The sequence below is a fragment of the Desmodus rotundus genome, chromosome 6 (assembly GCF_022682495.2).
Source record: "Desmodus rotundus isolate HL8 chromosome 6, HLdesRot8A.1, whole genome shotgun sequence".
NCBI lineage: Eukaryota > Metazoa > Chordata > Mammalia > Chiroptera > Phyllostomidae > Desmodus > Desmodus rotundus.
Window position 1 is genome coordinate 107724862 of NC_071392.1, and position 18454 is coordinate 107743315.

The following is an 18454-nucleotide window of genomic DNA, read 5'->3' on the forward strand; positions in this document are numbered from 1 at the left end:
TAGTTCTCTGAAATGCTTCTCCTAGACAGGGACCGTCCAGGCTTAGCAGTGCAGACTTGCCTTTGCTTTTTGCAGTAAGCTCACAGGTTCAGACCTGTCTTGGTTGGTGGCAACACCGTACTTTCAGTTGGTTAGGTCAGGACTCTCCTAGTCATTCCTGATTCCTACAGATGCACTGATCACACGCTCCATCGGTCCCTTAGGAAATCTTGTCGGCCCTACTTCCAAAATGGATCCAGACCCCAGTCACTTCTCTTTACCTGCATCTCTGCCACTGTGGTCCAAGCTGCTGTCATCTCCTGCCTGGGTTGCAGCCATAATCTCCTGACAGATTCCTGCTTCTCCATTGTTTTTCCTGTGGTCTGTTCTCAACACAGCCAGGAGAGGCATGCTGCAGGCCACAGGTGGGGTCATGTCAGCCTCTGCTCCAGGTACTCCCATGGAGCTCCTGTGGCGCTCGCTGCCCATCTCAGAGAGACCCAAGGCTCTGCACAGTTGACCTCCTCGCCTCTTCCACCTTATCTTCTGCTCTCCCTGCGACTTCTACTCAGCTGGACTGGCCCCCTTGCTCTGCTTTGAACAAACCAGGCACGCTCCCACCTCCAACTCCCACCTCCCATCCTCTCCCCGGGTTGTGCCTCTGCCTGGCACGCTCCTCTCACACATCCAGATGGCTCACGTCCTCACCGCCAGGTCTCTGCTCCGTTGTGCCCTCTCAGTGACGCCATTCTGGCCACCATGTTGAAATTGCAACCTCCCCACCCTCCACACCGTGGGTCCCCTTTCCTGTTTTATTTTTCTCCATTCCACTTACTACTCTTTTAACACCATTTCATTTACTTATTTGGTTTATTGTCTCTCTCTCAAACTAAAGTGTAAACTCCAGGAAGAGTTTTTATGGCTCTTTTTTCTCACCCATATTCCAGCATGTAGAACAGTGCCTGGCACAGGGTGGGCGCTTAGTAAACATTTGTTAAATAAATGATCTTTCTTTTCTCTACTAAACTTATTCCTTGAAGTCTGCCAAACCTCAATTGAAACAACACGTGGTGTGTTTTGATACCAGTACTGGTTATGTGAACTAAACCCTAGCGTACTCATCCATATTTTTCTGGGGACTACCACAGCATGCCTAATCTGGCGTCCTTTGGGTAGCAACTCTTACAGACAGATTAAGTCTAACAAGAGAAACGTCATTAAGGAAAGCGATACCTACATTTGGACTACGTCTGGAGACAGATTTAGACGCAGGCCCCACTTCTAAGAGGGCTGTCGACAGGGAAGAGCACGTTCAGAGAAGAGCAGCAGGGATGGTGCGGATGTTCCAGCCCGTGACACCCAGTGCAGCAGCGAGGGTGGCAGGCTTGGAGGGTGGGAAGGAGACTCTTGGGGAACGTGATTCCTTTTTCCAAACGTGGGTAACAGTGTCACGTGGAAGATTATAAGGCCAGCAGATTTGCTCCATAGATCTGTAATCATGTCATTGTTGCCCTCCACCCCATCCAAAGCAGATCCAGCGTTTGTGGAATCTGAACATTAGGAGGGAATTCCTCTTAAGGTAAAAAAAGTGTAAGTTTGTAAAAATATACGTACAGGCCTTGGAAGGTGCCCATGCAAGTGAGGGTCCTCGAAGCTTCAGCTTCGTTAGCTTTGCAGTAAATCCACCACGTTTAGGCTTCCTGTATCAACAAAGCTGAACTCCTTCTAGCTCTCCAAACCTGTTTTCCCTTCCCTCTGGCTTTGCATGAAGTGTTCCCTCTGTCTAGAGCACCCTTTTCTCAACATGTCTACTTGGCAGCATCTACTTGTCCTTCAACCTCCAGTTCAAAGTCTTCCCCCTCTGTCAGGCCTCCCCCAGTCCTCAGACAACTTAGGTGGGTGGTAAGTCTTTTCTTGCACCCCCATGAATCTCGTGCATGTCTCCACTTACAACTCTTGGCTCAGTGTTTGAGTTTGGTGAATTTGTTTGTCTGGCTGTCCTTAGGCTGTGTATTAGTCAGGATGGGCTGAATTACACTGTAGTAACAAGCAACTCCAAAAACCTCAGTGGCTTGAAACAACAAAGGCTGTTGCTTGTTCACACTGTGTGTACATTGTCGGTCAGCTTTTGTTCTTCCTTTTTAGGACCCAGGCTAGTAGAGTAGCTACAGTCTGGAACATTGCCAGTTGCCAGGCCAGAGAGTAAATTGTGAACCAAAGCATGCGCTTTCTCCTAAAGCTTTCCCCTGGAGATAACACATTTGCTTACATTTCATTGGTTATACCTTACTTCCGGTGGACAGGGAAATCAATATGTCTAGAAGGAGTGCCTGCTCCAGGGTATTGATGAATGACCCCATATCCACAACAGGCTGTTAGTTAGCTTCTTGACTATAGGGTGGCATCTATTTAAAAATCTTTGCATATCCAGTACCTGGCCTGTAGTACTTAGCAAATAGTAAGTCCTCAACTCTTTTTGAGTAAGAAATTAATTTAGTAAAACCTACAGGAAGGTAATTTTTTGAATGCTTATACAAAGAATCATTTCCAACATCGTTTCAACCTCAGAAAGTGCTGACTTTGCTGTCTTCAGCGATTTTCAAGTACAGGCTATCATAACCACCCAGTGATACATTCAAGATGATTCACGCAAAGATGAGTGGTTGAAATATGTGGTCTCTAAAGCCCCTTTAATTCTGAGGCCTCTGTATTTATGTCATAAACACCTTTCTGAGCTTGAGAGAGAATAAATTAGCATTCACTAAAAAGGTGATAACATCTGAGGGGGCAGGCTGTTTCTGTTGGCGCCTTCACAGAAACAAGACTGTTCGGGGGTGGTGGGGGGGGGGGCGGGGAAGCAAGTGGAGAGCCCTGGCCCCAATCCCTCAGCTGGGTGGTTATTACTAAGTGCAGAAAGCACTGTGACCCTTCGGTGTCCAGACAGCAAAATGAGGCCAGCTCTGGGCTGGACGCTGCTTTGACACTTGAGGATTTGGGCTTAGAAACAGACCTGAATTCTTTATAACTCCTTGGTTTCAGCAGAAATATGAAGAGTCTAGCCAGCAAATTTGCTGGGCCGCCCAAGCCCTGCCCACACACATTCCTGAGGGTGGCCCGGGTTCCTTGTGTTTGCTTTGTTATCGATTCCCGCTGACTCACGTGGGTCTGATCACTTCGCCCCACTGTGAGAGAGTTCTCTAGTGAGACGTGAGAGTAAACAATACATCCCCTCTTCTGACTGCAAAAATGTTCTAAATGATGAGGCTCATGATAGCCCTGGCTGGTCCTTTTAATTTAAAAGAACAACACTGGAATGACTGAGGTTTAAGAACTTTGAGTTCTCTGTAGGAAGGCTGAAAATAATATAATACTAATGTAAATAATGTAAAGATAATGAAAGATAGTTTATTATTCAGTTGGTATTCAGAGTGACTGTGGCCTGGAAAAGAACACGGGCTTTAGAGTCGGAATACCAGGCTCACATACAAATCTGCAGTGTGACTTTGGTCATGTCATCTCCGTTTTCTTGCCCAGCAGCTCCTTAATGCTAGGATGGGGGAAGGGGCGATAATAACCAACTCAGGAGGCTATGCGGTGGATCACAGGACGTGAAAGCACTCTGGGTGATGGAATTGAAGAAAATCCAGTGTCCTGGTTGGCCATGGAAATTTCTCAGACTTTCCTTCGACCACAGCAGTGGCTCTGTCAGTGCAAGTTTGCCCACCGGTGTGTGGTGTTATCTCACACTGCAGAAGTCTTTTGAGGTGGAGGAACCCACTGATTAAATTCAGGGTTAAGGGCAGTGGTTTGCAGTACCAGCTACTACCACTGTTGGGATCTCTTGATCCATGGCAGACATCAACTCCGAAAGGTACCATGGACTCGGTCACTTTTAGCCTGGATTCAATTCACATGAGAATCTTCTGGGTTCTTTGTTTTGGTTTGTTTGCACATCTGGCCCCGGCACAACTTTTTGACACTTCCAGTGCATGGCGTCCACTATTTGTTTCAGCTATTGTGTGCAACTTCACACAAGTATGTATTTTTCAGGATGTTTGTAACTAGGGCTCTTTTCAAGTGTCAACACTCTGCATTTCCTGAGGGTTCTGCCTCAATCAAATTGTGCCCCTATGGATTTCAGGGTGTCAAGGGTCCACTGAAGTGGCCCAACTTGTTGACGGTTTGATATTGATACAGTTGTCCCTTGGTATCTATGGGGGATTGGGTCCAGGACCTTCTACCGATACCCAAATCTGCAGACTCTCAGGTCCCTCATTTAAAACAGTGTAGCGTTTGCATATAACCTGCACACATTCTCCCATGCACTTTAAGTCACCTCCAGATTACTTATAACACCTAATGCTGTGTAAATAGTTGTTACACTATATTGTTTAGGGAATAATGACAGGAAAAAAGTCTGTCCATGTTCAGTATGGATGCAACTATTGTCAGCATAACTATAGGGTGCATGTGAGCAACAATATAACTTTTTAAAAATATTTTCGATCCCCAGTTGGCTCAATCTGTGGATGCAGAAGCCTCACACACATATTTGATTGTAATATTTGAAAATTATGAGTGGTCAGATTCCCCCCACCTCCCTGGTATAGGTAGATCCGTAACAGTTATCATTCATTGTTCCCATTGAGTTCCTTCAACAAGACAGGTTGCCAAGTCAATGATAAGACAGTGATACCAGTCAGGCCTCTGTGCGACGAAGCCTTGGCGTCTGCGGGGTATCAAGACCCTCTCCTACCGCTCTCACATGCAGGACGCCCGTCACACCGAGACCTCCCAGCTCTAGAGAGCAGCTCACAGCCACTCCGTAGTCCCGGCCACCCAACCAGCATTGTTAATTTTATTTATTTTAATCTTTACTGCTACTTTAAAATTAAAAGCAGCACATGACTGTAACAATTCAAACAATATAGAAAGCATAAAGTTAAGAAAAAGTAAACGTACTTCTCCTTCCTAATAAAGTCACTTATTATTTAATGAATTTGTGTTTATCCTTCATTCTTGTTTTTTTGTCAATGAATTTTTTTTTTCTTTAAGATTTTATTTTTATTTATTTTCAGAGAGAGGGGAAGGGAGGTAGAAAGAGAGGGAGAGAAACATCAGTGTGAGAGAGGAACATCAATCGCTTGCCCCTTGCACACCTGCAGCCGGGGCCCTGGCCAGCAACCTGGGCATGTGCCCTGACCGGGAATGGAGCCGGTGACCATTTGGTTTGCCAGACGACACCCAATCCACTGAGCCACACCAGTCAAGACTATCCTTTGTTCTTTTAAATTCTGTTCATACTCAAACAGAACAAGTATACATAGGTTGTCCTTAGTAAAATGACCTCTCATTTTATTACGCAGCATATTACATATTTTATTATATAAATATGTGTGGAGATGTATTCACATTGGTACACTTAGGTCTGGTTCCTTTCACATGGCTGGATTTCAGTCATTAGTACACATGTTCTATTTTTTGTTCTATCACTGCCTTACCAAGGGACATTGTGCTAACAAATGATGGAATGAACAAGCTTGATTTCTTTGTGATCATGTGCATGTATGTTTGTACTTCATCAGACTATGTGGGTTCTTAGAAGTGAGTAGCTAGATAAAAGAACATGTCTTTTTAAATTGTGACGGCTATTGCTAAATTGACCTTCATAATCATTTTAATTCGTGCTGTCACCAGTGGTTCATGAATACTGCATAGTCTGTCTTTCTGATTTCTGCCAGTCTGTGGGAAAGAGGGGGGAATCTTCTTTTAATTTAATTTTAATTTCCCTAATTACTAGAGAGGTTAAACGAGTTTATGGCTTGTATATTTTGCTTGTTCATTTTCTTTGCCCTTTTTTCTAATATTTTGTCTTATTGTTTTTGAAATATATAACCTTTATTATATTTTCTTCCACTACCATTTAGTCCCCTTATGCCCACCTCCCCTCAGCAATTACCACCCTATTGTCTATGTCCCTGAGTCCTTTTTTTTGTTCAATTGTAAACATTAGTTATAATATGTTTTATAAATTTTCTCCCAGGGTGTCACTTTGGTTAAACCTTACTTACAGTTTCCTTTAGTATTCAAAAGTTTGTAGTATTTACGTAGTCAAATCAATCAACCTTTTCTTTTGAGATTTCTAAATTTTGAGTCTTGTATAGGAAGAACTTACTCAGCACAACTTAAAACATTCTCCTATATTTTTCTAATATGTTTACAATTTGGTTGTTAAATTTCTCTGTTAAATTCGCTTGGAAATTCTTGTTCTTTAAAATGTGAGAAGGATTGAACTCAGTTGTCTTAATACATCTTCATTTGTTTCTCTTTCCCAACTGACTTTAAGCTAGCACAGCTTTCATATTCTGAAAATCCCAAATCTACAAAGTATATCTAGATGATTTATTCATATGTTTATCAGTTTTTATGCTAATAATACATTATTTTAATTATTCAAGCTTTAAATTATGTTTTGCTATCTGGCAAAGCAAATTCCTCTAAATAGTTCTGTTTTAAAGCTTTTAAAGCTATTTTGTACTTTTTCCCATCTAGAGGACTTTCAGGTTTGGCTTTTCAAGTTCCATAAAAATCCTGCTGTTGTTTTCCCCAACGTTTTTTAAATAAAAAAGTTTCAAATATTCAGAAAAATTTAAAGAATTTTATACTAAACATCCATCCACCTTCTAGCTTTTACCATTAACATTTTACAACTTGATGGCATTTTTATTGTGATTATAATTGCACTGAATTTAGAAATTAATCTAGAGAAAACTGACATTCGTATAATTTGAATTTTAAACTCCAGGAATATGCTATGACTCACCTTATACCTAGGTCTTTTTGTTTTTGTTAAAGTTTTATAATTATTGTCCTATAGACTTTGCACATGTCTTAGAAGGTTTATTCTGAGATCTTTTCCAGATTTGGTTGTTAATTTGAGTGAGCTCCCCTACTCAGAACCCCATTACCTTCTCTAATTGATTGTTTTTGGCATGTTGGAAACTTAATAATTTGTGTGTTGCAAATATACCGCATCATCTTAGTTCTCTTATTGTCATTTTTCAGGCGATAATCTCATATGCAAATAACACTGGTTTGTCTCACCTTTTTAAATGTCTGTTCTTCATATTTCTTTTTCTTTTTTTAAAAATATATTTATTGATTATGCTATTACAGTTGTCCCATTTCCCCCCCACTCCACTCCATCCTGCCCACCCCCTCCCTCCCACAGTCCCCCCCCTATAGTTCATGTCCATGGGTCATACTTATAAGTTCTTTGGCTTCTACATTTCCTACACTATTTTTACCCTCCCCCTGTCTATTTTCCACCTATCATCTATGCTACTTATTCTCTGTACCTTTACCCCCCTCTCCCCCTCCCACTCCCCTATTGACAACCCTCCATGTGATCTCCATCTCTATGGTTCTGTTCCTGTTCTAGTTGTTTGCCTAGTTTGCTCTCGTTTTTGTTTTAGGTGTGGTCATTAATAACTCTGAGTTTGCTGTCATTTTTACTGTTCCTATTTTTGATCTTCTTTTTCTTAGGTAACTCCCTTTAACATTTCATATAATAAGGGCTTGGTGATGATGAACTTCTTTAACTTGACCTTATCTGAAAAGCACTTTATCTTCCCTTCCATTCTAAGTGATAGCTTTGCTGGATACAGTAATCTTGGATGTAGGTCCTTGCGTTTAATCTTGGGTAATGTAATTATGATGTGCCTTGGTGTGTTCCTCCTTGGGTCTAGCTTCTTTGGGACTCTCTGAGCTTCCTGGACTTCCCGGAAGTCTATTTCCTTTGCCAGATTAGGGAAGTTCTCCTCCATTATTTGTTCAAATAAGTTTTCAATTTTTTGTTCTTCCTCTTCTCCTTCTGGCACCCCTATAATTCAGATGTTGGAACGTTTCAAGATGTCCTGGAGGTTCCTAAGTCTCTCCTCATTTTTCCAAGTTCTTGTTTCTTCATTCTTTTCTGATTGGATGTTTGTTTCTTCCTTCTGATCCACATCATTGATTTGAGTCCCAGTTTCCCTCTCATCACTATTGGTTCCCTGTACATTTTCCTTTGTTTCTCTTAGCATAGGCTTCATTTTTTCATCTGTTTTTCAAATAGATTCAACCAATTCTGTGAGCATCTTGATAACCAGTGTTTTGAACTGTGCATCCGATAGGTTGGCTATCTCTTCCTCACTTAGTTGTATTTTTTCTGGAGCTTTGAAGTGTTCTGTCATTTGGGCCATTTTTTTTTTTTTTTTTTGGTCTTGGCGTGTCTGTTACTTTAAGGGGTGGAGCCTTAGGTGTTCACCGGGGCAGGGTAACGCTGGTCACTGCGCTGTGATGCTGTACGTGGGGGAGGGGCCGAGAGGGAGCAATGGCGCCCGCCTCACTCTCCTCCGGCTTTCAATCTTTCACTCCGATACCCACAATCAAACTGGGCCCCTCTGGTGCTGGTTCCCGAGTGGGTGGGCCTGTGCACACTCTAGACCCCTGTGGGTCTCTCCAACAACCTCTCCTGTGATGCTGGGAGTCTCTCCTGCTGCCGCCCCAACCCCCACGGGCATTTTCAATCAGAGGTTTGAGGCTTTATTTCCCCCGTGCTGGAGGCCCTGGGTTGCGTGGTCTGCTTTGCTCCCCGCCGTTCGTCCGGTTATTTGTGCGCAAATGTGGTGCTGCGGGGTGCTACCCTCCGCTCTGCCTGCCCCCTTCTCCACCACTCTGCGTCCGGCCCTCTGGGTTTATCTGTGCGAATGTGGGGCCGCAGGGTCTGCTAGTGGTCAGACTGCCTGCGCCGTTTGTCCCACACTCCACCAGTCTCAGTCCTGCCACAGCCACGCGAGTCCTCTCCACCCCGGTGCCCGTCTCCGCCCCTCCTACCGGTCTGGATGAATGTTTATTTTCTATTTCCTTGGTGTTGGTCCCCCTTGCTGTTCGATTCTCTGTCAGTTCTGGTTGTGCGAGGAGGCGCAGTGTGTCTACCTACGCCGCCATCTTGGTTCTCCCCCATATTTCTTTTTCTTATATTTTACTATTAAATAATAATAGTGGAACTCTTTATCTTGTTCCTGACTTGAATGTTTCACTATTAGGTACAGTGTTTGCTGTGTTTTCTACTAGAGATTCTTTATCCAGGACGTTGTCTTCTTTTTCTCTTCATTGCTTTTGTTTGCTATTTTTTTTTTCAAGAATGAGAGTTTAGACTTGAGCAACAGCGAAGGACAATTGGACCTTACAGACATATGCAGAACATTCCACCTGCCAATAGAATATATAACTTCTTCTCAAGTGCATGTGGAACATCTCTAGGAGAGATCACATGTTAGGACACAAAACAAGTCTTAACAAATTTAAGAAGACGAAGTCATACAAAGAATGTTTTCTAACCACAGTTGAACAAAACTAGAAATTAATAGCAAAAGGAAAACTGGAGAATTCACAAATATGTGGAAATAAAACAGTATACTCTTGAATAAGCAGTGGGAGATCAGAAAACATCTTAAAAAATAAAAACAAAAACACAACATACCAAAACTTATGGATACAGCAAAAGCAGTGCTAAGAAGGACATTTATAGCTTTGAGTAAATGCCTACATTTAAAAAAGAAGAAAAGTCTCAAAAACCTAACTTTATACTTCAAGGAACTAGAAAAAGAAGAACAAACTAAACCCCAAGTAGCAGAGGAAGTAAATAATAAAGATTAGAGCAAAAATAAACAAAACAGATGCAAAATAGCCCCAGGCATGGAAAGTACAGCATAGAGAACATAGTCAATAACATGGTAATAACTATGTATGGTGCCAGGTGGGCACTGGAAATGTCGGGGGGATGGAATATTTTGTAAAGTATATGGTTGTCTAACCACTGTGCTGTACACCTGAAACTGATACAAAATAATATTAAATGTAAACTGTAACTGAAAAAAATTAAACAGAAGAGATTATGAAAACTAGACAAATCCACCAAGAGTTGGCTTTTTGAAAAGATCAACAAAATTGAGTAACTCTTACTCAGACTAAGAAAAAGAGAGAAGATCCATTAACAAAAATAAGAAATGGAGAAGGCAACAGTACAACTGATGTCACGAAAGTAAAAAGGATCATAAAAGCCTATTATGAACAGTTATACATCAACAAATTGGATAACCTAGAAGAACTGGAGAAATTCCTGGAAACATACAACCTACCGAGACTGAATCATGAAGAAAAAAATTTTGGCCAGACATATAACTAGTAAGGAGATTGAATCAGTAATCAAAAACTTCCAACAAAGAAGAAATCGGGATCAGATAGATGGCTTCACTGAAAATTTCTACCAAACATTTTAAGAATTATTAACATCAAATATTCTCAAACTTTTCCAAAAATTGAAAAGGAGGAACACTTCCAAACTCATTCTATGAAGTTAGCATTACCCTAATACCAAAACCAGACAAAGTACTACAGGAAAACTACAGACCAATATCCCTCATGAATATTAATACAAAAATCCGCAACAAAATCCTAGCAAATTCAACAGCACATTAAAAGGATTATATATCATGACCAAGTGAGATTATCCTTGGAATACAAGGATGGTTCAACACATGAAAATCAATGAATGTAATATAACACACCAGATTAACAGGACAAAAACCGTATGACCATCTCAATTGATGCAGAAGCAGCGCTTGATAAAATTAAGCATTCTTTCATGATGAGAGCACTTGACAAAGCAGGAATAGAAGGTATTACCTCAACATAATAAAGGCTACAGATGAAAAACCCACAACTAACATGCTTAACTGTGTAAAACTGAAAGCTTTTTCTCCAAGATCAGGAAGAAGGCAAGGACACCCATTCTCATCACTTGTATTCAACACACTACTGGAAATCTTAGAAGAGCAATTATTCAAGAAAAACAAATAGGAGAGAGCTGTGGTAGCAGCTATGCCTGGGTATGTGTCTTTAGCCACCAGAGGAAGATGAGGTTGAAGACCAGATTTACCTTATGCAGTACATTGGTGGTGGGAAGCTTCCTGTGGCTAGTGGTCCTCTGGTCTTCACGTCCCCATGGCTGGATGACCCAAGCCCACTGAGCAGGATGAGGATACAAGTATTGGCATTATTGTGCAAACGTGTTCCCTTCCAGCATTGTCATTGTCTTCCGTAATGAAGGATGGTCAACCCTCATGAGAACAGTCCACAGTGTAATTAAAAGGCCTCCAAGGATATATTTAGCAGAAATTATGTTAACTGATGATTTCAGCAATAAAGAGCACTTAAAAGAAAAACTAGATGACTATATTAACCTGTGAAGTAGCCTAGGGAAGGTGTTTCAAAATGAGAGAAGGTTTATTTCAAGTATAAAATATTGGTGCTCTGAAGGCTAAACTTGGACAGGTTTTGTGCAGGGAAGGAGACAACGGAGTGCGAAGGCCGTGCGGTCTTCCATAGACGCTCACGGAGTTACATCTCCACCGCCAGTGACAAGGGTTCCCATCCCTCTGCACCCTCACTATGCTTGTGCTTGTTCTGCTTTTGACAGTGGCCCTCCTGCTGGGTGTGAGGTGATCCTGTGGTTTTGATTTACATTTCCCTAATGACTAATGATGTCGAGCACTTTTTTAGGTACTTAATGGTCATTTGTATATATTCTTTGGAGAAATGTCTTTTCAAATCCTTTACCTAATTTTTAATTGGGTTTTTTGATTTTTTCATTGTTGAGTTGTAAGAGTTCTTTATTCTGGATACAAGCCCTTTATTAGATATATGATTTGTAACATTTTCTCTAATTTTGCAGGTTGTCTTTTTCACTTTCTCGATGGTGACCTTAGAATGCAAACGTTTTTAGTTTTGATGAAGTCTAATTCATACGTTTTTATTATGTCACTTATGCTTTCAGATACTCTATTTTATGTCTTCAGAGTTTTATCTGGAAATCCGATTTGCTCACTAGAAACACAACGGCATTATTCCTAGTTTTCCCGGTTTGGAATTATAAAGCCCTTGACTTAAAATATTTGGCAACAGTATACAGAGGAACTCAGACATGTTGATCCTCATTGAGCTGATAAATACAGTCCTGGGAACTTAGCCTCTGGAAACAGTTTAACAGAAGAAATACAGCCGTATGCCCAGGGGTCATTTCCCTGTCACCTGTGAGGGCGGGGTGCTGGGGGCCTGTTCAGTAGCAGAGGAGGGTGAGTTAAGTCCGTAGTGATACATTACGAAGCAGCTATTGAAGGCTACAATTATGAAGCTTATTCAACGACAATGGTTATGATGTCATGTTCAGTAAAAAGATATACAAGTGTGGGTCCATCCTGATTAAAAATATCTATGAAATTTTGCACTAGATGGAAGGCTATGCAAAATCATAAGTGGTTTTATTCTCTTAAATTTTATTTAATATTGATATTTTATCTTTACAATTAAAAATTAAGTAAAAAAACCATGTGCTGACATTTCCAACTGGTGGGCGAATGGTGGCGGGTGGCTAGATCCTGGGCATGCTTATTCTTTTCTCACCCTATTTTTTAATAGTAATTATTTGTTACTATAATCACTGGCATTAGACTTATAAACAGAAAAATAGTTTGCTGTGTTTATGCACTAAGAATTTGAATAAGGATATTTTAATTTTTTTTACATTTTTATATCAAATCCAAACAGTGATGATAACATGATTTTGGTATTAGAATTACTATTATTGTAATCATTATCAGCATTACAATTTGCTACATGAAAGGTAATGATTATGGTGATATTATGTTAATAATAGGGATCACAGTAACACTTTCTCAGGCATCTCAAGAAAGAATTATAATAATAATTATTTTAATCAATCACCCAAGCTTTTGAAATAAATTTCAGATGGATCAAAGACTTAAAAGTTTTTATTTTTAAGGAAGGCATCGAAACAAATAAAAAGTAAGCACACTGCAAGGTTACATGCAGTTTGCGCACCAAGGTGAGACCACGCTTTGAATTGTTGAGCCCCGAGAGTGCACAGCTGGCGGGGCCACAAACTGGGTCCGTGGGTCCTGTGACCCTGTGTCCTTTGGCTTCACTTGAGTGACAGGGGTCTGGGGCACAGCCAGCAACTGTGAGGTGGCCCCTCGTCTGTGGCCTGGAGTGTATTTGGTAGGGCAACAGGCAAGGAAGGGCCACAAAGAGAGGCCCCGCTCCTACAGCCAGCTCCTGCCCCAGCCCCACCCCCCCTCGGCCACCCGCTGGCCTGGCCTGGCCTGGCCTGGCAGAGGCAGAGGCGTCATTTTGTTGTCCTGTGTGGGAAGGCTGTGAAAAGAAAACCCTGGTTGGCCCAAACATTTAAACAAGAATTACACTAGGATCTTTTGTTCTCCTCTGGACATGGTCAGAATTAATTTGGTGTTTCAAAGGAGGATTATTTTGTTATTAGCATTTTCAATTTTGAATTTGAGTTACTTAACACAATGATGCAGAGGGAAATACAAAATAAAAACACACGGCTGAAGTCTGTCAAACAGTATTGGAACATCCCCAGGTCATTCTTCAGGACACCGTTTTGTTAGTGTTTGGGGGCTCCTGACTCAAATTTGACACCCAAGCTGCTGCTAAACTCCCTGTGAAAAGGTCCCGGTCACCGAACTCAGGCAGTGGAGGGGGGGTCTGGGTATCTGAGAAACACACAGAGCTTAAGAGATAGTAATCACTTTTCTCTCCCTCAGGTTCAATAAGAAAAACCTGCTTTCTGCAAACAGTTGGAAAAGCCGCCCTTGGAAACTTTCTTTGGCCCTCATGGAGCAGCTGGGACGCGGACTGTGAGGCGCTCGAGGGACAATATCTCACGGAGGGCCCACCCAGAGCGATCATTGCCATGGCCAGCAAGAGGAAATCCACCACCCCGTGCATGATCCCTGTGAAAACCGTGGTGCTGCAGGACCCCAGTGCGGAGGCCCAGCCCCCTGAGGCTTTGCCCGAAGGACCCCCGCAGGACCTGCCCCCAGAAGCGCCTGCCACCAGCAGCGAGGCTACCCAGACCTCCAGCAGCACCGACGGCACCAGTCTGGCCAATGGGCATCGGAGCACGTTGGACGGCTATTCGTATTCTTGCAAATACTGCGATCTCCGGCCCCAGGACGTCACTGAGTTTGTGGGGCACGTGAACTCGAAGCACGCAGACTTCAGTAAAGACCCGCTTTTTGTGTGCACTGAGTGCGGTTTTCTGGCAAAAACTCCTGAGGGGCTTTCTCTGCACAATGCCAAGTGTCACTTGGGGGAAGCCAGCTTTGTGTGGAATGTGGCCAAGCCAGACAATCGTGTCATCGTGGAACAGAGTGTCCCCGAGAGCACCAGCACTCCTGAGCCACTGGGCGAGCCCAGTGCTGACGGGGCTGATGGACAAGCCGAAATCATCATCACCAAAACCCCAATCATGAAGATAATGAAAGGCAAAGCTGAAGCCAAAAAAATTCACACGCTCAAGGAAAACGCCCCCAGTCAGCCCGCTGGTGAGGCCTTACCAAACACGCCAGCTGGGGAAATGGGTCTGAAAGAGGGGGACCACTCCTTTGTCAATGGGGCTGTTCCGGTCACCCAGGCATCTACCAGCTCCACCAAGCCTCCCCATACGGCCAACGGGCCCCTGCTAGGGACAGTGCCAGTTCTGCCGGCCGGTATAGCACAGTTCCTGTCCCTCCAGCAGCAGCCCCCGGCACATGCCCAGCACCACGCCCACCAGCCCCTGCCCACCGCCAAGTCCCTTCCCAAAGTGATGATCCCCCTGAGCAGCATTCCGACGTACAATGCAGCCATGGACTCCAACAGCTTTCTGAAGAACTCTTTCCACAAGTTCCCCTACCCGACCAAAGCCGAGCTCTGCTATTTGACTGTGGTCACCAAGTATCCGGAGGAGCAGCTCAAGATCTGGTTCACAGCCCAGAGGCTGAAACAAGGGATCAGCTGGTCCCCTGAAGAGATCGAGGACGCCCGGAAAAAGATGTTCAATACGGTCATTCAGTCTGTCCCTCAGCCCACAATCACCGTTCTAAATACTCCTCTGGTTGCCAATGCTGGCAACGTCCAGCATCTCATCCAGGCCGCCCTCCCGGGTCATGTTGTGGGGCAGCCAGAGGGCACAGCAGGGGGACTTCTGGTTACTCAGCCGCTGATGGCCAATGGGTTGCAGGCACCAAGCTCGTCTCTCCCTCTAGCAGTTACCTCTGTCCCCAAGCAGCCAGCCGTGGCGCCAATCAACTCCGTGTGTTCAAACACGACGTCCGCGGTGAAGGTGGTCAATGCGGCCCAGTCACTGCTCACAGCGTGCCCCAGCATAACTTCCCAGGCCTTCCTCGATGCCAGCATCTACAAAAATAAGAAATCTCACGAGCAGCTATCAGCTCTGAAAGGTAGCTTCTGTCGGAACCAGTTCCCGGGACAGAGCGAAGTTGAGCACCTGACCAAAGTGACCGGCCTCAGCACCAGGGAGGTGCGGAAATGGTTCAGTGACCGGAGATACCACTGCCGGAACCTGAAGGGCTCCCGGCCCATGGTGCCCGGAGATCCCGGCTCCATCGTCATGGACTCCGTGCCAGAGGTGCCCTTCTCCCCAGCGTCCAAGACTCCTGAGGTGACCTGCCTCCCGACAGCAGCCACCCTGGCCACCCACCCTTGTGCCAAACGACAGTCCTGGCACCAGACTCCTGACTTTACACCAACCAAATACAAGGAGCGAGCCCCTGAGCAGCTCAGAGCCCTGGAGAGCAGTTTTGCACAAAACCCCCTTCCTCTCGACGAGGAACTGGACCGCCTGAGGACCGAAACCAAAATGACCCGAAGAGAGATTGACAGCTGGTTTTCTGAGAGACGGAAAAAAGTGAATGCCGAGGAGACCACGAAGGCCGATGGGAGTGCCTGTCGGGAGGAGGAGGAGGCTGAGGGGGACGAGGGTGGAGCAGAGGAGTCCCCCTGTGACCTGAGGGTCCCTGGGGAGAATGGCTCCCCAGAAGTGCCCGGCAGCCACACCTTGGCTGAACGCAAAGTCAGCCCCATCAAAATCAACCTCAAAAACCTGCGGGTCACTGAAGCCAATGGCAAGAGCGAGCTGCCCAGTCTGGTGGCCTGCGAGCCCGAGGAGGACGGGTCAAATAAGCTGGCTGTGCAGACGCCTGGCAAGGTGAGCTACAAGAAGACAGCACAGCAGCGGCACTTGCTGCGCCAGCTCTTCGTGCAGACTCAGTGGCCGAGCACCCAGGACTACGACAGCATCATGGCCCAGACGGGCCTGCCGCGGCCGGAGGTGGTGCGCTGGTTCGGCGACAGCAGGTACGCCCTGAAGAATGGCCAGCTCAAGTGGTACGAAGACTACAAGCGGGGCAACTTCCCACCAGGGCTGCTGGTCATCGCCCCTGGCAACCGGGAGCTGCTGCAAGACTATTACGTGTCACGCAAGGTGCTCCACGAGGAGGACCTGCAGAGCCTCTGTGACAAGACCCAGATGAGCCCCCAGCAGGTCAAGCAGTGGTTTGCTGAGAAAATGGGCGAGGAGACGCGGGCCGTGGCGGACACAGGCAGCGAGGACCAGGGCCCGGGCGACCCTGCAGCAGCTCACAGAGGTCCAGGGGAGACCTGTTCGGAGGTGTCCGAGAACAGTGGGCCATGGGAGCCCAGTGCCCCCGAGGCCAGCTCAGAGCCCTGTGACACACCAAGTCCCCAGGCTGGACGTCAGCTGGGTAAGGAGCCTGCAGAAGCCGTGGTGGTCCTCCGTGGGGGTGGGGAGGGGCCCCCATGGGTGGGCACGGGACTCACTGCATGGGAGCATCTGCTGTTTGGAAGGCTGCCTGGTTGCTTCGGGGCGACTGGCAGAAGACGTCATCAGAGAATAACATGATAACGGGTTGAGAGATGTTCATTTCATCTTGTGGCTTTTTTAAAAAAAAACAAAACTGGAGCAGGGGAAGGAACATAGTGAACCTGCAAGGGTCCAGACTTTTCTAGCCATTTCTTGGCAATGGGAGAACAGAGGAGAATGTCACCTGAGGCAGGCAGGACGCAAAGGCTGGACAGGGGAGAGCGGTAGGACTTTGGAGGAAATGCAACTCAAGTTGGTGAACAAAAAGGAAAGTCTTTACTCGTCCTTAGATACATGAAGAGGTTTTTTAACGGTGAAAACCCTGTAATCTGCGTTTCAGTTGCTCTCCCTGATGAAGAAGTGATGCAAAACCTCTTCCCCCTTAGATGTCTGTGGAGTCACAAGCTGGGTCATGGTATTAGTACTTGGCAGAAAACTCTACGTGATTATTTTATTAAAGATGGTTTTCTTGAAGCTGCAACAAGTCACGTGATCGGGTGTTGATTTCCAGGGTCTTGGGCCTGGAGTTCAGAGCCTCGCCCTCCCCCCTTGTTAGAGGCCCCTCCCCCGATGGCCGGGAGCCATGGGGGCTCAGTTCCTCTCAGCAGCCTCGGGAAACTGAGGAAGTGTCTGGGTTCCCCCATTATCTGATTTGTGGGCCTTGAGAAGTTGGTTCCTGGACCTGGCACTTCCAGGCTTGACCTTGGTTTCCTCCAGCCCCTGTGTGTGAGTGAGGGCCTCCCAGGGATTGTCCTGGGCACCAGGGGTGGGTTTGGCCTCTTCCCCCTAGGGACGCCCACCTAGGCTTCGGCTTTGCCAGCAAAACAGCATAGATTGCTGGGAACTAGAACAAATTAGTTTTTTTTTGTTTTGGTTTTTGTTTTGCTTGCTTTTTTAAGCTAAAACTTGACTAAATTATATTCTTGGGCAGTGGGAAATAGGGTGGTAGTTACACAACATTGTAAATTAAATGTACTTGATGCCATTTAATGTACACTTAAAAATGGTAGGATTTATGTTCTGTATATTGTACCACAGTTTTAAAGAAAGCTAACCTGGAATTGGGGTGAATGGGTTTGAATCGCAAGTGTTCGCTCCCCTCAGCTGCTCAGTCCACCAGAAAGTGAAGAGCTGTGTCCTGGGTGGGACTGAGCAGGAGCAGCTGGGGCGGCCCGGCCCCATGGCCGCGTCCCCTTTTCCCCAACGCGGGTAATGGTGTGTGGGCAGGGTGCGTCTCTGTGCCTGCACCTGACTGCTCACGGCCTCGTCAGCAGCCTCCGTGCAGGGCCCCCCCCCCCCTCTGTGAGCGGCACAGGTGGCCAGCCTCTCGGAGCAACCCCACTGCCTTCTACTTCAGGGTGGGAACGTAGAAACGAAGTGAAGACGTCAGTAGAATACACGTCAGAAAGTAGCCCCAGCTGCTGTTATTTTAGAACTGTGTGTTCTAGAGAGCTGGAAGGAGAGGGCCGGATGGGGTGGGTTAGGACAGCACTCCAGAGGTGGTGGCGGCCTGGGGCACTGGGCCACGGGGACAAGGCAGGGGCCTAGAGAAGACATACTCCCGCACAGCTACGAGGCCTGGGGTTTGGCGCTGGTCCCTGGCCAGCATTAGCCAGCATCCCGTCCTTAACTCACAGGCCTTCTTCACGTTCCCTCAGGCTGCGAGTT

The 18454-nt window shown here is 45.5% G+C and overlaps 1 protein-coding gene across 3 annotated transcripts in view; it reads left to right on the forward strand.

The window, feature by feature from the left end:
- ZHX3 (zinc fingers and homeoboxes 3) overlaps positions 1 to 18454 on the forward strand; it is a 107006-nt gene that overhangs the window by 82057 nt on the left and 6495 nt on the right. For all 3 annotated transcript variants that reach the window (XM_053926198.1, XM_053926201.1, XM_071221752.1), the window contains exon 3: positions 13665 to 16667. In XM_053926198.1, coding sequence (XP_053782173.1) covers positions 13814 to 16667 — 2854 coding nt within the window. In that variant the 5' untranslated portion in view covers positions 13665 to 13813. The remainder of the gene's footprint in view (positions 1 to 13664; positions 16668 to 18454) is intronic.